The 19,632-nt window shown below is 42.7% G+C and overlaps 1 protein-coding gene across 8 annotated transcripts in view; it reads right to left on the bottom strand.

Moving 5' to 3' along the window:
• The window catches only part of LOC110162292 (RNA binding protein fox-1 homolog 2-like), a 44,406-nt gene that overhangs the window by 10,283 nt on the left and 14,491 nt on the right, over window positions 1-19,632 (bottom strand). For 7 of the 8 annotated variants that reach the window (XR_008632063.1, XR_008632062.1, XM_020927161.2 and 4 more), the window contains exons 3-7: window positions 8,653-8,856; window positions 8,376-8,552; window positions 7,893-7,946; window positions 7,695-7,787; window positions 319-406 (exon numbers count right to left, since the gene is read on the bottom strand). Coding sequence is in view for 6 of the 8 variants with exons in the window: in XM_020927161.2 (XP_020782820.1) it covers window positions 319-406; window positions 7,695-7,787; window positions 7,893-7,946; window positions 8,376-8,552; window positions 8,653-8,856 (616 nt within the window). In the remaining 2 variants the exon portion in view is untranslated. Of the gene's footprint in view, window positions 1-318; window positions 407-7,694; window positions 7,788-7,892; window positions 7,947-8,375; window positions 8,553-8,652; window positions 8,857-18,098; window positions 18,500-19,632 lie in introns of those variants that run through there. The other variant, XM_055152820.1, reaches the window with a different exon arrangement.

The following is a 19,632-nucleotide window of genomic DNA, read 5'->3' as shown; positions in this document are numbered from 1 at the left end:
GATCTTGTACAAAACATTATGGAGGAGAGGAACTTTACTGCTGTAAAATCCTATCCTGGATTTCAGTACACATTTTTTCCTATGGACATAGTATGGCAAATTAGCAAATGGTGCTGCATAAATGTATCTGTATTACGTAAATGTGTTCCATAAAGTAGAAAAATTGGTTTCCATTAGTGAGTTGATTTCCATTAGTGTTCTTTTTAATAGATAATAGATCATATATAATTATTGATCGTTCATCTGCTAACACAAATGCTCAAGTCTTTACTTTTAAGATTGCTGGCCAGTTTCAGCGTGAGTGAGTGAACTGGTTACCATAAGGCAGTGCGCTGAGAGCCTCTCCGTTTGGATAGGGGCTGACCATTTTCTTGTTAGTCATCACCCTGGCTGTGGCATTGTTCACCTGGAGACGGAGGAGGAGACAGTCAGAGGCAAAGACACCCACAGAGCTGTACTTTAACACATTTCACAGTTCTCTGCTGGCATGCTCACTCTAACTTTGTCTATTAGGGCTATTTAATTCACTTCACCATTTTGTTTCTTACATAACCTATAAAACAGCATTATTCCCCAGCGCTGTAGTTGCCCTGTGGGAGTGCATACAAGGATTTCAGCTGTGCTCTGCTCCTGTCATGGCTGCCTAACACTTTCACTTCTGTCTGTGTGTTGCATGTCAATTACAGCGGGGAGAAAAAGTGGGTGGGAACCGTTATGGAGATTTTTAGTCATCATGCAATTAAAAGCCAGTTGCCCAGAGAAGATTTGGTGATTCATTGCGGGTAGGCATTAGGGCTGCCATGGGGACAGCACTGCTTATGTTCCTGTGTCGAAGAGGGACAGAGTAAAAGAAACACAGCAGCAGTTTAGTCTTTTGGAGCAGGCACGTTGTATGATCCATTGAGAATTTTAATACGTGCACATGTTGTGTGCACATCCACTGACATTTTCAGGCTAATGCCTATGCCTCTCTCTCCAAGATGGCCGATAATCTTCTTTCGGCTTCAAAGGCTCATGCACGGGTCCCTTGATCTGTCCTCATCTTCCTTTGATGGGCTTTAAAAGAAGGAGATTGTAGCTTCCTCTAATAACGGTGCAGTATGAGTGTGCTGTTCCACTGCACAATGTGAAACAAGCTAAAGATTAATGACCTTTAGGCGCGCCATGATGAGTGTGCTTATGTGTGACAAAAAAGGACACAGACTGGGAAATGAGTGCCCGTGTGGATGTAAACACCGCACTCCCATTTAGGAAACCATTACGGCTCCACTGCTGTTCACAGAACTTCTCGCGACATATTTTTCTATCAGCCAGCCTTCATTAATTCAAATGGAAATGGGGTTTACTTCATTTTTCCCCTCATTCCAAATGACAAGGTCAGTGGTGATTGATTCAATTAGCATAGCCGGAGTAGCTTTCTGATGACATTGTTCACTCGAGCCTAAAGCATTTCTGCACTGCAGTAGTACTATGCATTTCAGCTGAGAGTCCTTAAAGGAACGCCTCTACAGCAGTTGGGTTATTCTTCAGCTTTTGGTGTTTTAAAAAGTTAACACGGACACCAGGTACATAAGCATCCTACACAGCCTTGACTGAATTTTGTAATGAAAATAATATTCTTTAGTTTGCAGAACTGAACGGTTTGGAGCACTGCACTGAATGGAGCACAGTGCAAAGCCATAATCTACTGTGCATGGAGAAATTAAAAGGGATGTTACAGGAAGTAAACAAAATAATTTGGGCAAAAGTTTCAGGGCAGCAAATCTAGGAACATTCTTTTTTTCAACAATGGCACTTCTTTAGCATGTATGATTCAACATAAGCAGCAGTGTGGAGCCCACAGCAGATGAGTCACGTTGTATTCACAGCATGCCTGGGGAGGGAGCATTGTCATCCAGAGGGGGGCTCTCCCGACAGCCTTTCTCTGTTATTTGTCACCTGTCTGTATACTGTTTGAGTCATGCACAATTAATGCAATTAATTAGGTGGACACATGCAAATTAACCAAAAGTCGGCATGGAAGGCAAATCTGACTTGATAACTGAACTTTTCTAGGCCCATCATTTTCCTTAACAATAAATAATACGAATTACTCAAATCAGGCATGTCCATATGAAACCAAACTTGTGGGGTTTACAAACCTAAAAAAAAAAAATAATTAAATACAAAAATAGGGGATAGAAAGAGGGGGTGCAAAAACATTTTTGGACAAAATTAAGAATCATATACCACAAAAATTAACACGCAGCCATATATGGGTGCATCACATGACTAAAAAGTGGAGGAGAAAAATAAAAATAAAATCAGCCAATCAGCAAGCGTCGGATGCAGCATAGAAACCAATCAAATTACAATAGCAGCACTCCCACATCAAACACATACAAGACAGAGATGGGACAGGTACATGAGGAGTGCAGGTGAGAGTAAGAGACAGAGCCAGTCAAAATCAGGACAGAGATGAAGTGAAGAGAAAGAGGAACACAAAATGAATGAACAAAATACCAAGGTGCATCATTCAAATAAAGCAATATTAGATTTGGTGACCATTCTCCTGCAAATCTCATTGTATGTGGTGAGAGAGAGACAGAAGAGAGAGAAAGAAATCCTCATTCCCAAAAAAGAGAAATGAAATAAACATGAGACACTTGGCCAGGCATTAGAACTGTGTCACACACTGAGACCAGTACACTACAACTACGTCGTCTACCACTACTGAGAACACAAGACAGTCCACTACAAGAACCAAACTAAAACAAAAGTAAAGGAAAACAAAATGGCAGCATGTAGACCCAGCAAGGTAAACCCCATATCGGTTCAGAGATGCATATGGTTAATATACTGGCTGTTTTTAGATGTCATCATACCTGCACAAGCTTTTAAAGGGATGCTACTGTAATAAGCACATGGCAGTTCTGTCAGGCATTCTTAAAAAGTGAACACATTTGTTTTTAGTGCCAGTTTTCAGTGTTTCCAGGGATGAGACTGGTGGACTCACTTTTGAAGTCGATCTTGAATAGCTTTGGAGTCTGTATTCCCTGCCTTGATACGTTTACATTTCTGAAGTGAAATGTACAGTCTTACAATCTTCATAAATTGACTCCCAACTAAAGCTTCAAACAGTCCCTTCGAAAAATGTAAAGTATCCTAACCCAATTAATCTTTTAGTAAGAGTGTGGCCACACAAACAGAACTGTGCCCACTGGTGCCGGTCTACAATATAACAAGGTAACGTACTGTGAGTATGTTAACATACAGCGTGTACATTTTGCAGATCAATCCTTAGCAGGCAGGTCAATGAAACGAGAGGCATTACATCATTTGTGCAGATTTGTAATGATTGGGGAAACAAACAGTATGCATTTAAGGTCCTGGGGGAGAATTTAGCAGACAGATCAAGGATCTTTGCATCGAGTGATTACATCGGCTCATTCTCAGAGGTGTTAATGAGATGGTGGGGGTGTTAGGGCTAATACAGCTATTGCTTTGTCTGTCTATGTGACAGCAGACAGGAACTAGCACTACAATTATTACTAACTCCAATATCATTAGAACTAGTTCAAAGATGGGGTGGGGGAGTGGGATCAGTTTCAGTGATAAATGTTTGTACACAACTTACCGTTGCCGTAGAAACAGCGAGTGGTTACCGTGGAGACTGACAACAACACACAGAAGTCGTCAGGAAAACAGAAAAAATATAATAAATAAAAAGAACAAATAATCCTACAAAACAAAGGAAGCCTAAAATGTCTCCGCTTATGGCCCCTTTAAAGCTCATAGAATCTGTTAACAGACCATTTTAGCAACACTCAGCTAATCTCTAAAAATCTAACCACTGGACAGAATAATGGAGATATGGGGCAACCTTGCTTTACAAAAAGCTAGCCAGTTAAAATGATCGGTGTCAACCAGTCAAAAAGCACACCAGTCTCCATTTAAGAATAGCAATGGGATGGTTTGACACGGTCTGGGGCAATTACAGTCAAAGGACAAAGGGAGCTACTTTAGTTAGAAGCTGCAAGAAAAGGCTTTTGTGGTTTAAGTCAAGCCACCAGGGGAGAGCTTATTTTTAAATTGTTTGTGGGAAAAATGGCTAACATTTCCTCTCTCTACCACCAGTCACCATAAAAACATTCAAACAATACAAGAGTGGTTACAAAAGACAGAAATGTTTTCAAAATAAGGAAAATATGAATTAGAAAAGATATGAAAGAATTTAAAGACTGGCAATAAGAAGAGGTAAAGAAGAGGAAGGATGGATTGGACACACAGTCAAAAACAGACAAGTGGAACGGGAAAGTGCAAACTCTCTTTCCCCTTTTGGACAATTGTCACTCATGTACAAAGCATACACGCATGGATACACACACGTCCAATAGTCTTGTCTAAAAACAAGTCATGCAGGAACACAAACTCAATATGACAAAACTGGACAAGTCAAATTCCAGAGAGGGGAAGTGAGGGAGCCGCTCATCTGAAACTGGGACATGGGAGCTGGCAGCCTTGGTTTGTGCACGTGTCTTATCATTCCAAACCTTTTAGCGGTGAATAAAAGCCTCGGAAATGCTCATGGAAATGATGAGGCTGAGGCTCAGGTGAAGAGGAACGCCAGCTGTGTCCCATTGCCGAGTGTTGTCCAGGATGGACGAACATGCAAGACCCTCACTCCATTTACCCACAAGCATTAGGGCTGCACAATATCTTCACTTTTTATATGATAAAACTCTACTTTCTTGTTTTAAACAACATTCACCATCTGATCTGTGCATAATAGTTTAACTGCTCACAGGTCATAGCAGAGGCATGATGTGAATGTTTCATAAATGATAGAAAAGAAAGCTTTCAGTTAGACTACTTATCTTGAGTATAAAAAGCCATTAAAAGGAATTATAAATGTACTTTTATAACTTTTACTGATCTGAGCAACAATTATGTCTCAGGATATTGTGCAGCCCAAACACAGAAATGACACACTTGTCTCACTCACATGCAGATGCAACACACACACCTCAGCTCCTTTACACAGTTCCCTTTAACCGTCTAAAACTCTGCGCTGAGAAGAGCTGTCATTACAGCAGTTGAATAGGGCCACAGCTTTAAGCGTGTGTTAATAGGGGGCTAAAAGTTCCTATAGTTTCCTCCTCTGTGGCCCACATGTGCCACTCCTGTCCTTGGTGGAGTTCTAGCGCATGGGTGCTCAACAAAGATCAAAGTTAAACTGATAAAGCTGGCACTTTTTCAGTGTTAATTGTTTCAGGCCGACTGGGTAAACAACTTAATTGAATGCCTTTATTCCAATCTGTAGTTTATCTTGACAGTCTGACACTGCAGCAGATGGAACCATCGCAGAAATTTAAATAAAGATGAGCTAAACTGCATATCTTTTTCAGAGCTTAGATTCTTAGCTATGGAAGAACAGGTGGTACAATGGGCCAAATCTGTTTACTAGACCAACACTTTGTGGATTTGATTAGCACTACTGGTCATGAAATCAAAACTGGCTTTAATGATAAATGTGTATGTTTTTGGTGTGTACATGGAAGCGTACTACTCAGTAATGGCTTTTCTGTCAGTTGATGCATGAATGACTAAACACATGTGGTTAAATGGATCCAAGGACCTTTCCATCATTATCTTTCAAAGTTAATGGCAGTGGTGCGCATGTGCACAAGGCAAACCAATGCTATGAAGAAGGTCAGCTGAACTATTTGTGATTGAGCATTGGCACAAACATGGTTAGAGATGGATGAGGGGAGATGCTTTGAGGTGTTTGTGAGTGCATATCAGCAGACACACTTGCACGCCTATATATAGGACCCTGCAGTCCATATATAGATGAAGAGAATGAGATGAGGCCACAGAACAGAAGGTAGAGAGACAATTGTAGTTGGGCGACTTACATGGACACATTGGAAGCACACGGCAAAGTGACTTCTTCAAAACGCAGAGTTTTATTCCAGACAAAGAGAAGTACAGTGGAACTTTGAGCACAACTTGAGCGTAGACTGTTTTATAATGGCTAACTGCATGCACTATTAGTAACTGCTAAATAATCATCTACAAACATGCACTGAGAATACAAAATGCCAGATTGGAGTCATTTAAAACTCAATTCAGCTCCTCAGCCCTATTCCAGTGAGTGGAATCACTCCCCAAGGCCACAGAGTGCAGCTGATTTCATGCTAAATGAACAAATGTGGAAGTTTCATCTATGGAATTCAAAACAACATCTTGACATGCAAAACAAAACATCTGACTACCTCAATAGAGCTGTGTAATCTTACCTACATTTATGTCAGTAAATAACCATGCTAAACTGACATGCTAGCAAACTATGGTCACACAAAACCAGCCTTATACAAATGGCCTATATTTCAGAGTTACTTTTCCATCTTTTATAAATATAGTCTAATAAACTCTGAAATGATATGACCCGGTTAAGATGAGAGTTAACATCTGTGAGAGGGGAGAAATGGCACAAATGCTGCTTTGGAAAAATAAACACATCAATATTTGTCCTGTGTCAGCCTTTTGTCTCTCTGAGCCCATGCACCAAAACACTCCACAGGCTCCCGCTGCTTGACCCACCATGCAGCCAATTCACCGCGGCCCGCACCACTACGCCAGTACAACATGCAGAGTGATTCAAAACTCAAAATGAAGACAAACTGCTTTCTCGTTATTACAAAGTGGCTGGGAACATGCATGGATTTGGAAAGGACTCAACAACACAACACAGACAGGTTATGTTGGCTCCATCTGTATCCATTCAGCTGGCTGATTGACTGGAGATGGAGGTGAAGGGGGTGTGGAGCAGGTGGTTGTCTTTCATTCGCAACCAACCATTCTGCCAAATAAAAAACAAAAAAGGATCCAGCCAGTCTCATCTGTCATGCAAGAAATGACTTCAACATCCACACACACTCACAAGGAGGAGTTCCACCATAAGCCCATGCACAGGTCCTGGCTTACAGTGGCTTGGGTCTCCAAAATAGACAGTGGCTGTTTGAAACCCCCAAGTAAAAAGAAAAGAGCAACTGGACACAGTCAGCACATGCTTCTGTTACAAAAGAAAAACACAACCTCCACCCACAGAACTGCACATCAAACTCCTCTGGCCAAATCTCCAGAAAGTGAACATGCGTCAGTGTCGCTGTGATCCCAGCATGCTGCCGTTGCACCAGAAGCTTGTCACAACCACTTAGCCACAGCACCGGGAGAGAGGAACACAGAGGGATTTCTACACTAAAGAACTCAATGAGTGTTTGACAGCCATCTGCCATGCATCATCCTTTCCCTGCGTTCCTCTAAGTTACCTCCGGTACCACCACACAAACATTCCCATTTTAGCACAAAGAAAAGTTGGAACGTCACGTGGCTATGAGTTCAGTGAGGGAAAAAGGTGAAAAGGCAAATATGTCAAAATAAAGGCAGCAGAAGAAAAGTAAACAGCATGCCTTATGTACTGTTGTTGCACCCCCAATCACTGGCACCACCAAAACACAAGGAGGAGGGAAACAGATTTGGAAGTAATAGTTTTGTAGGAAAGGGTCCAGGGAGTGGGATACCAGTGGGCTGCATCAGAGCATGTGACTAGAGGGAGGATGAGTTCTAGCTAGCAGTCATTGTACAAGCACAAGAGTATAAGAGAAGCCAGAAGGAGGGAGTGGTGGTAGAGACAGCGTGAAGAAAATTACCTCAATCTTACGGCCCTCCACCAGTGTGCCGTGAAGCTTTTCTCTGGCTTTTTCTGCATCTGCGCTGGTCTCAAATGTCACGAAGCCAAAACCCTGTGGTACACAGCACAGGTGACAGGCGGTGAGAGCAGCACAAGTACTTAGGCACTTAAGGAACACTTGGAGTCTTAGCCAGTCAACAAATATGTGTATACTTACCTTTGATCCCCTCTCGTTGAAAATAATCTCTACATCAAGAATTTTCCCAAATTGCTGAAAATTAATAAAAAAGAAACACATTTTAAAATTGTATACATTTTAATCAACACACTGAAGCATTGAAATCATTAATATTTCTAATAAAAGCCAAATCAAAGCCAAATGTTGCCAAATAAAAGGGCAGGCAGCTTCAAGTTATTTTTATACATAGAGTTATGATAAAATGTCGAGGCCCTCAACACTGAAATCACAAGAGTAACTAAGAGGCATTCTAATTACTTGACACCAGGGGTCACTATAGCACCAAAGACAAAAAGCTCTTGCTACTTCTCTTTCCCTTGAACCCTGGCCTCTTGCTAGCACTGACACACACAGGCAATTATCCTAGGTCTGTTTCTCTCATTCATTTATGCCTGTGCCCACCCCTCTGTCATGTGGCCTGGTCCCTGCAGAGTGGTGCTTACTTGATTTATTGATTCTTACCCCAAACATCTGCCGGAGGTCTGGGTCCCGGAATCTGAAGGGGATGTTGGAGACGTGGAGCCTTTTTGGAGCGCCTTTGGCCTCTGAATCTCCTGGGGACCCTCCTCCTGCTCCTGCCGAGCCCCCTGTCCCACACTGCACCCCCGCCTCTCCTTGGGACGACTCGTCTGTCTTGACCTGTGTGGAGCAGGAAAAAATGAAGGATGGAACATAGAAAAAGCAATTTCACTAAAGCAAACCACATTTTCCAGAAAAGAAAAAGGAAAACAATACTTACATTATTGTTTGTTGTAGTAGCAGCACCGTTGGCCCCATTCGCACTGGCCCCTACTTCTGCTGTGCCCTGGCCCGCAGCACCAAACATGGCCCCGGGGCCGAATTCTGTCCCGGGTAGGCCGTTTTGAGGTGGGGGCGGAGGGGGGAACGCTGCAAAAGGCGGAGCTACCAGTCCTTCCTGTCCTCCTGTCGAATCCTGGGAGCCCTGGAGGAGCGCACACAAGGAGAAAGAGGAGAAGGAGAGGAAGAGAACCGATTAGCATATATACAGTCAGCACAGCGTTTCCATTGGCTGATGAAGGCAGAATACGAGGGTTAAAACCTGCCTATTACATTTCACTCTCTCTCCCTCTCTGTCTCTCTCTCTCTCGTTCCCTCTCTCTCTCTCTCTCTCTCTCTCTCTCTCTCTCTCCGCTCGCTCACCGCTCCCCCCTCCCTTTACCTCCATATCTCTGACAGGCATGTGTTTTCAGTCAGCCGACCATGAAATATTTACAGCAAACACATCTATTATTAAGAGTCTGAAAATTCGATACACAGTTTGAGATACCAAGATGCTCATAGGATGCATGGACACACACACACGCAGATAAATAAACCGTGACATGTTTACTGCGATTCTTTTTTCTTTTTAAGCTGTAAAAGCAGTGGGTTTCTTTGAGGCGGCATCTATAATTCAGATTTACTGTGTATCAGATAGAGCTGTAAAAGAACAAAGACCGGGGAGTCCTATCAGGAATAGCAGGAGCATCCACAGATTCTTTACAGCCCAGGTCCAATACATGCGCGCCTTATCTCGGGGAGTGACTGCGCTGCACTGCTGCTGTCTCTGCAATCTTCACAGCCTCAAGGGCAGGCTCAAGTTTTCACACCTGGTCTGAGAAGGTGGGCAAACTGTGGAGGATGGAGAGAGACCAAGTGGGAAAGGATAGAGGACAACAGCAGCAACACAAATGTCCCATAATCACAGTATTCTCATCACAAGAGATGTGAGTATCCAATCACAAATCTAAAAGGTAGTGTGCACTGTAGCATTTTAATTATGTTTATGCTGATTGACAAACTGTGTGGATGTGTGTTCACTACTCTAGAAGAGATTATTGTGGATTATGTTGTCATATAATATTGTCCACACTGTTAAACAATGAAATGTCTAATATTAATCTGGACCCTTCTTTGTGCAGCAAACAAACAGCCACTTCAAATCAAACCAACAAAACAATGCTGAGTGTGCCGAGCAACTATTATATCAAAGTCAGACAGTTTTGTGATAGTAAAGGTGACATGGTTAAGATAATATTTAGAGACATTGTTGTTGAGGGGTTTTGTTTTATTTAATCAAAATAAAACACAGGCCGAGCGGAATGACATACAGCATCCACACCATGAAGCGCTGGTGTGGTGTCTGCCGCGGGCTGATGTGGGCAGGGTGACGCCTAGAGACACTCAGTCTCCAGACAGCCGTTTTAATTAGACAGAGTAACTAAGATGCAACGCCACAAAGCAAATGAGTGCGCTCTCCGTCTCCCCCTTTCTCTGCCTATAGGCTGCCTGGCTGCACACAGCTCCTGTACTGTGACAACTGTATTCTGCTAGTTAGGGCTAAAGCTCATCTGAGAGACAGGCGGCTCTGGGCACAAGCGACAGAGCATGCAACTGGAAATGCAGTCTAATCCCAGTGCAGCAGGGGAAGCACTCCATTTTGTCTTTGTTGTTCACCAGAGGCTATAAGACTGTTTTTATTTTATTTGAAGAAATCTTACCTAAATGCAAAATGTAAAATGAATTATGTACATAAGAAACATGGGTGACTTTTTTTAAATTAGCCTTATATGTAGTCAAAAAACATGCATAAAAACAACATGATTATGCATTTTTGCTGTAGGCAACACAGTGTGCAACATGGACGTCTGTTGATACCATGTTGATACTCTCATTATTTAAACGGTGATGGCGGCACAATAGAAATGTGTGGGCTACCTCTAAACTTCTAATTATCCTCATTATTGTGCAGTTCATGTTTTTCTACTAATGCATTCTACTGCAGCAATCACAAAACTTGGGCTGGAAAGTTTGGACCACATTAAATGAGCGTGTCACTATTTCCCATAGTCCCTGGCTCTCCTCCTCTGTCTTTTTCCATTATTGCACTTTTCCTGGCTGGCCCTGTGTATATCTCCAGTATATGATGTTGCCATGTAGGGCTGCACGGCTCCATAGTCAGGAATGCTTCTGGTGCAGTCTGGAGGAGGCCTGCTTCTCATTTATGATCCACGTCCACCGCCATCGCATTCTCCATTTATCAACTCACCACTTCAGCCTCTAACAAATTTGAGCTCACGCTGGATAAATCTAATACAACATAGAGCTAAACGTGGACGCAAAGTCAATAGAGCAAACCTGCGCCAGCCAAAAAAAAATACACACAGTCTTTTTTTCAATTGTTATGTAACAATAATTTATGGCGATATTCTCCCATTTAAAATGTGTGAGGTTTTTAATAGAGCAAGTAATTGAATAAAAGTGCACATCTCAGTTGAATCTAAACGGCCACTTATTCAGCCTAATTACTTTTCTGATTAATCTTGATCCCCATGCCCCAATGTCGCGAGACGTTTTGGATTCTGTTCATTTGACTCCCAGCTGTGAACATGTCAGAATGATCCCTGGGCTGGGTAATGCCTTTTGAAGCACAGGCTCTAACATGTTTGGAGCCTATACATGTCCTCACAAGCGGGTTTAGCTGAACCCAGCTAAAGCAGACCAAATGCGATGGATCTTAACAGCTTGCCTTTCGATAAGTGTTGGTCATGCTTCTCTAACATGTGGTGACCGAGTCTGTGGCAGATACAAACACAAGGCATTTGTCACACCAGGCAAGTTCTTCTGCTTAACAAAGGGAGCGTGTCCAAGAACAACATGGACCTTCTTCCATGTTGCAATGGGATTAGGCAGCATTTACAGTAGAGGAGTGGCAGCTATCAAAAAGGCTAATGACAACAAGAGCACTGGAATACAAAAATAGAGCATGTATTGGAAATTTGGTGGCGTCCCAATTGAATGACTTTCTGATGTAATAAAAGTAAATAAAAAATAGGGAAACAAAACACCAGGGAAAATGTTATATCAGTTATCATGTTTGTTTAGTATTGCAATCCTTTATTATACTTTAATACAGGTTCAGTTCATTGAAAAATGGAATGAACTGTCAAAATAAAAAACAATAACAAAATCTTAATAAAGAAAACCACGATAATTACATTTTAATTTAAAACTACATTAACTTTCTGTCAAATAACCTGAGTCTTAAAAAAGGCATGTTGTGCTTGTGTCTACTACATAGTTATAAACTATGACACCAATGGATCATTTTCTTATAATTTAGTTTTAGATTGCAATATTCATCTTCATAAAAGAAACAAGTCCACCGATATCCACATTAGAAAACTGTGGTGTCCAATGGGAGCAGGCATTGTCTTGAACATCATCATAACCAAGAGTTGTCAGCACATCCTATTAATATCTACAGATCAGTGTAGAGAGAAGCATTCTTAACAAAATTCTGTACCAAAAATGACTATGCTACGGTGCTGAATCCTGTGAGTATCAGCACCTAAGAAAATAAAACTAGAGAACAAAGTACAAAGCAATGTGTGTGTACCAAAGGCAGAGAAAACGGGGGTTGATTCGAGAAATAAGGTTTTGAATAAAAGAGAATAAAGTTTACTCAAACAGGTATGAATCATTCCATATACAACTTCAAGAGTGTAAATGAGAAGGAGTAACAATGATAACAGACTTTTTAGAGCAGGGGTATCAAACTCAAGTTCACAGAGGGCCAAAATTAAAAACTGGGACTAATTCGTGGGCCAAACTAAATATTTATTGAACATTTTCAACAACATCTGCATGTTTTTGCTTCTTTCAAGATATGTAATATTAAACCTTTTCTTATTAAAATAAATGTTTAATAATAGTTTTGCTTAAACACTGAATGCAAAACAAGCATAATATAAAATAACAAAGTTTTAAATAAATAATGTCTCTATAGCCTACCTGTAGCCGGCAGGCCAGCTCTAATATATATTTGATATGATCTCACGGGCAAAATTTGGCCCTTGGGCCTGCGTTTGACATGTCTGTTTTAGAGGTTTCAACTACCGTAAATTACAGACTCCAAGCCACTACTTTTTTCACACTCTTTGAAACCTGCAGCTAATAAAGTGATGTGGCTAATATATGGACGGATTCTTTGTTTGACACATTGTCCATTCACATATACAGTCTATGGTTTGGCAACAAAGCGGATACGCGCAGTCTGCGTGCAGAAAGTGCCGCTGTGGATCTAGGGTTAACATGAAGTTGCTTCACTGCCCAGCAATATTGTTAGTGCACTCAAATAGTTTATCGCCATGTGATAAAATAAGGTATGATGCTAAATTATCATTAGTGAGGGGGATACGTCTTACCCGTATGTGTAAATGGTGAGAAGAAATGTCACAAACTTCAGTAGCCGGACATCCACTCATATCTGATTGACGGAAGTATCCCTGCTCACGAGAGAATCTGAAATCTGCTGAACTCCTACAAGACACTGACATGATATAGACAGGACAGAGACTCTTGCAGGAGACATGTGCAGTAGAGCTCGGGGAGACGGGGGTGATGCGCCAAGGAAGATGCTTGTACGATAGTATTTTGAACAGTTATTTTGTGCTCCATGCACACACCCTCCTCATGGAAAATACACAAAGAAATACAGATGTTGCAGCTTTTAAGTTAAAGGCGATTGATGTGGCTGTCGAATGAAATACAGCTGCTGCACGTGAGCTCAGCATCAATGGCCAAGTCAATGGTGAGACTTCGGTGACAGCAGACAATAAAAGCAGATGGGCCGAACTTGAGAACGTTCTTGAAGACGTGGACACCTGCGGCTTATATTCAGTTGCGGCTTATATATGTACAATTTTAAAATTTTGTTAAAATTTAGTTGATGCGGCTTATATTCAGGTGCACTCAATGGTCCGGAAAATACGGTATTTTATTTTAATAGGTGCTTTAATGAAATATGTTTGGTTTTGTCAAATATAGATCATCGTATTGGTCAATAATGCAACATGTTTTGCAGCCCTAATACGATGTAGAACTGGATAAAAATATACATACAAAATTATAAGGAGTCCATTACACTTTCAGAGATAGAAATCTAAAACTAAAACACACATAAGTATTTAGAAGGCATTTAAGTCCATTGTTTGTTGTGTTGTAAAGATTGAGAAAGTTTGAGCATTTGTGTTTTGAATTCCACACCTTTAAATAATGACAGAAGACTGAAAAGCACTCCATCTGGAGACGCTGCTCACCGCACAGCAGAAGCCAGTGCTACCTGGAGCACCATATGTTTTTCCGGAGCAGATCACGGGGTGGGGAGGGGAGGCGCTTTTCACTGCAAAGCCTTATCAAGTCTGCTGTGCTGACTTTCACCTCACCGCCCAAGTAACGCACCCGGCAGCCACTGATTAATGGGTAAGTGGTTATGCTACTGGGTCTGACCGCGCTCATCAATCATACAGTTTGTATTCTATAACTGCCGAGTGCGAGAGAAGAAGAAGCCCGAGGATAGAGAGAGCGTCTTCTACCACTGCAGTGTGTACAGTTGCTGGGGTTGGTATGCCCCCTCCTCCCCTTTGCTCTTTCTCGCCACACTTGATGAAAGCCAGAGGGGGAGATTTTTGTACTCTTTTAAACCACCAGTGCCCGCCTCTCAAGTCACTCAAAGGGTTTACTACTCTGTTATGTCCATCACATACAGGCCTTTGCCCATGCCCCTATAAGCCCATGCCCCTATAAGGACAAGCCAAAACAGAATACAGCGGACATCAAGTAGTTTAAAACTATAGAACAAAGAAAGACCAACCGTAAAAGTAACAGGACTCAAGAAATGAACAGAGCATTGCATTTCCTTGACACTGAAACTCATACATTTTGAGCTTGCATTTATTTTATCCTTGCACCGTTATTCAGAAAGATTGCATATAATGAATTCTGCTCAAAGAGGCATCACTTCATTATGGAAAACAGATCCCACCAATAAGATCAACTCCACACTCCAAACTGCAGCGTCTCCCTTCAGATCATATTGTTTGTATTTGTACTGTTCACACTTCAAAGATTTTGAAAATAATTGCTGGATGTTGATTTTCAACTTCAGGAAATAGAAAAAGAAAGTTCTTTAACTGCAGCGTACAGTGTTTCCTATTTATTATACCATCTGACATACCCAGAGGGATGCCAGTCCTCACACAGACAGTTTAGTGGAGTAAAGAGTACAGCACATAGTACAGAAGCCCCCCTCTGAGGCGGAGCTGAGTGCAGTGGGAGCAGTTGTTGACCACAGTAGGGAGCAGGAGCTGGACACATGGCTGTCTGTCAGTGTCACCTCGTCCCCTCCGAGGTGTGTGACATAGCACATGCCTGTTTTTGACAGTTCACATCATCGTCAGCATGAGGAGCATTATCATAATCACACAGGCAGCACCACATGCCTTCACCTTGGATAGCCCAGTATGATTAATATCCTTAGTTTTACTGAACTGAATATCAAAACTTTATTCATGTATACATTTATTTACAAAAGGTGGAAGCAACACTGGTGATTTTGTTACATTAAGAAGTGTAAATTGCTCAAAGGCAACTGTCAATCATACAATGAGCTCTCAACAATAAATGTTTAATTTATTTTCTCTCCAAAATGAAAATTCTAATATCTATGTATATATATTTTTGCAGGTAACCATGGAGATGCGTACATGACCATGCAGTATCTGTGAATCGCAGTGGCTGCTGTGTTTCTGTACACATAGTGTGGTCAGTGCTTTCACACCTTAACCCGTCCACATGCCCGAGGAGCACTGAGAGCAGCATTAGTGACTGACAATATCATTGCTTTAAAAGCATTGTGAAACCAGTTAGAGTGCACTAGACCACCAATAGTGTGGAGTGAGCACTTTAGGCATCACTGACCATGACTAGGAATGGATCAGGGTTTAGTGCTAAGTCGAAATGTGTTGTTTTGTTAACCAAAGTGCTCACCATTTCACAGTACACAGATATTATTTACTGTTATCTGCAGCTGCTTGTTCCAAACACACTTATACAGATTTATATGTTATTCACAGAAGTTTACATGCAGGAGAGGTTTGTTTCATTATACATATATCATCTTGACAGTATTTAAGCACTGAGTTAAATGTGCTCAAATGTAGTAATTGTACAGCAACAGAAAGTGAAATGTAACCGTGTAGTAAACACAGTAGTGCAAATTGGCCCTACATCAGAACGTACAGGTCTGTGTGCATCCCCGTGTTGGAGGCGAGTACAGCCACGGTTTATTTTCATAGTGTTTGCAGTTCCACTCCCACAAACAGCAGCACCTGGGCATGGATCCCTGGTGAGTTCCTTGAAGGGCTGCTGTCCTAAAGTGGCTAACTTTGCACTTTTGTGAAGGCAATGCAGTGGATGAATTGTTATGCTAATACTCAGAGAATACTCACAGCATACCACAGGTTTACACTGACACACACCTTCAGCTTAAAAGCAAGGAGCTAGGTCAGGGGAAGGATGCAGCACCTCCAGACAACTAACACATTTACAAAGGTGAGAAGAAGTGACAGGAAGTTTTGAAACACCAAGTCATGAAACAGAAATCAGAAAAACACCTGATTAATAAGTGATACTGTTCTAACGTTCCAAGAGAAAAACATTCATATTTGCTTTCCTGAATAATCATCCAAATATTGTCATAACCTTGATTGAACCCTTTAGCCCAGACTTCAAACTGGATATTGTCATTTGCGGACTCCCATCGGCTGTGCTAGTGGTGTTAGCCTTTATGCAAAAGAGCCACATCAACAAGTCTCTCTGCAGCCGTCAGTCGACATCTGGACTCTCAATAAACTTAGCAGGTGTGCATGCTCTACACAGGAGGACTGAATGACAGAATGAAAGAACGAACTTAGCTATTGCAACAAATGTTATAGTTCAATGAAGAACGTCGAGGTAGCCCTTATTGATGCTAAACGCTCCAAAAATAGAGCTACACATGGGTTTTGGAGTAATGTGGCGACTGCTGGTGTGTCACCTTTAAAGTGCATTCCCACCCTGCCTTACACCCTTCTCGTTATTGCCGCCAGTCTCCATTTGGTGTCATTCTCTTTGAAGAGGAATAATGTGTTTGGCTTACAGCTGCTACAGCCTGGAGGGTGAGGGAAGTGTGGAGGAGGGGAGACAGAGGGAAAGTTCATGGTGAAAAGGGCAACATTTGATTGAGATTTAAGTGGTCTTGTTGTGGGCCCAGCCACATGGAAGTGACTGCTCAATGCAGCAACATCACTGAGTAAAACAATGCCCTGTGTTATAGTCAAACATGCTGTGAATACTAGCAGTGCCTCTGGAATACAACTGGTAAATGATGTTAAGTCATCTCTGGTTATAATTGTGTGAAGAACTGTCTGGATGCGAGTTAAGCCGGCCTCTGGATGACTTATGTAGATCTGTGACTGACAGACATTGCTGTGAGTGAGCTCATGTTACAAGAGCACAGTGATGTGACTGTGTATTCATTAATAGCAGCACTGTAGGAGACTCTGAAGTATTTCAAGCAACAACTGGTGTGTGGCTGTTCTGAAACAACTGGGCCTTGGCACCTGTCTCCCTGTGTCCAGAGACAGATGAAGTTTGAGCTTGACAGCTTGGATGACAATGTTAGACGGGCTGCCAAAGCTGCATACTCTGCACACAACAGACGTATGCACATGAAGCTAATGCCACACTGAGCAGTCAGCATGCTGCAGGCATTCAACTTCTACTATAGATTCATGTCAACACAGGCACAGAGCAGCCATACTACCTAATGTATGCACCCTAACCTCCCCAGTGGCCCGGAGGAACTCTACACCAAAGAGGGACATGCTCCAACAGGGCCCCAGCACAGCTCTGCTCCTCAGGCAGTCTCCAGCTAAAGTAGCAGACACACCCACCATATGCTAAGCACAGCATTGCAAAAAAGGCAATATCACCTAAAATTCATCTACTGCATGGAGTTTACATGCAAGCACACACAGCTAACGGTTTCTTTAACCATGTGACAAAACAAAACACTACACTGATAAAAAGATGGTACCCACTTTTCAAAAAAACAATGTCCAGGTGACTTAATCTGAAAAGAAGTGAGCTGCAGGCTCTGCTGTTAGCCCGATGTTCAGTCAACTCTCTGACAAAGGCCTCACCTGGGCCACGTCGCAGCCAACCAAAAACAAACCGTAGATTCAACACACTCAAACAAGCTTCCATTCAAAATCCCTAAGAATGAGCTCTTTTTTTTTGGCCCAAATTTGACTTTTCACACATGTATACAAGTTGTTGACATTTAGCATTTAGCTTACTCACCGGCAACAGTGCAGGATAGTACAGCCCCATCATGGTCTGCTCTGGAGGAACCACTGCCCACTGTGCACTGCTCTCCGGTTCCCTGTGCGTGTCCAGCTCTCCTGCTCCTCCTCTCCTCCTGTGTCTGTGCTCCAGGACCATGAGCTGATGATGGCTTCAGTCCACGTTTGTCTCACACATTCAAATTCTCCCTCGTCTGCTCCCTCCTCCTCCTTCCTTCCCTTTCTCCGGTGTGTCCCTTCTTCTCTCTCTCCTCCAGCACGTAGCTCCTGTCTGTTTGTCACTCCCCGGCCGCCTGTTTTTTTCTCTCAGGCCGTGAACCTCTTCTGGCCTTGCTGTCTTTCTGCTCCTGACAGCCCGAATCTCCTCACTCCACCTCTCTGGTTCCTCTTTGCACCGCGTCTGTCATTCACACGCTTGCGTTACACATCCTGCTGCTCCCCCCTTTGCTTCCCCGTGTTCCCGCCCCTCGTTTAAAAACTTTCCCTCCCTCTTCAGGCTCAATCCCTCCTATCCATCAAAGTATCCATCCTTCAGTAGTAGCCGGCAAGCCCCGTGCCTGGTTAAAGACAGAATGCAGTTGTGGCTGTCTCCTCAAACCCCTGTAGAGAGAAAAGGAACAGGAAGGAAGAAGATGCCGTCTTCTATCCACGCATTGGCTGCTTGAGAGTACAGAACGCGACCCCCACTGCATTGCAGCGTTTTTTGATGATTTATTTATTGCTTGGCAGCCTGTCAGCTCCAAAAAGCAGTGGTAGGTAGGCCAGTCAGTAGACCGCTAGGTAGCATACTGCGTGGGTAGGCTCCTACATCACTATTCCTCTTGTCTTCTTCAACCCTTGTCTGTGGAAAAACCCAGGCGAGCGTGGCTGAACCTAAGCAGGAAGCGGACTAAGGCTGCATTGCGCCTGTTCCCTCCGGCTCCTCATCCCCGCACTTTATTGTTGGAGTGTGCTTAATTCGCAGAGTGCAGTTCCTTGCGCCGCATTTTCATATGGGAGGGACTGAACCCTGCGGAAAAAAAGCCCTGATGCCAAGCTTTCAGACATCTGCTGAGTCTGGCTAGAACTGAGTCCAGGGGGATGCGGAGGGAGGGCCAGAGAAGTGATTGGAGGTGCTTGCGGAGGAAAAAGGGCCAACTCAGGGAGAACAGAGGGTCAGCGGATGCAAACGACAGATAACTGGAGATGCAGATAAAAGGATAAAGGGGAACAGAGAGCGGGATGACAGGATTAGGGCTGTAAGTGAGAGGATGAATAGGGATGATGGCTGGATTAAGCTCACAGGCTGCACCAGGCGATAAACTGTGGCTGTGTAATGTACACACAGATGTGCCGTGATGGGACATGTACCTGCGCTGACACAAACAAACACATGGGCTAAAACAAAGGCCTAGATCTGTCCTCGGCTCATCACACAATTCAAACAAAGGCCTGCTGTGGGCCACCATTTTACATTTCAAAGTGTCGCTGTTTTCAAAACCACTGAAAAAGTGTACTGTTGCAGCTAATTATAAGACATTTTTAACATTTTG

This window comes from Boleophthalmus pectinirostris, unplaced genomic scaffold (assembly GCF_026225935.1).
Source record: "Boleophthalmus pectinirostris isolate CB_2022bp ecotype Guang Dong unplaced genomic scaffold, ASM2622593v1 HiC_scaffold_17, whole genome shotgun sequence".
Classification (NCBI taxonomy): Eukaryota; Metazoa; Chordata; class Actinopteri; order Gobiiformes; family Gobiidae; genus Boleophthalmus; species Boleophthalmus pectinirostris.
Note: the sequence above shows the minus strand (reverse complement) of the source record. Positions and strands in the feature narration are given on the sequence as shown.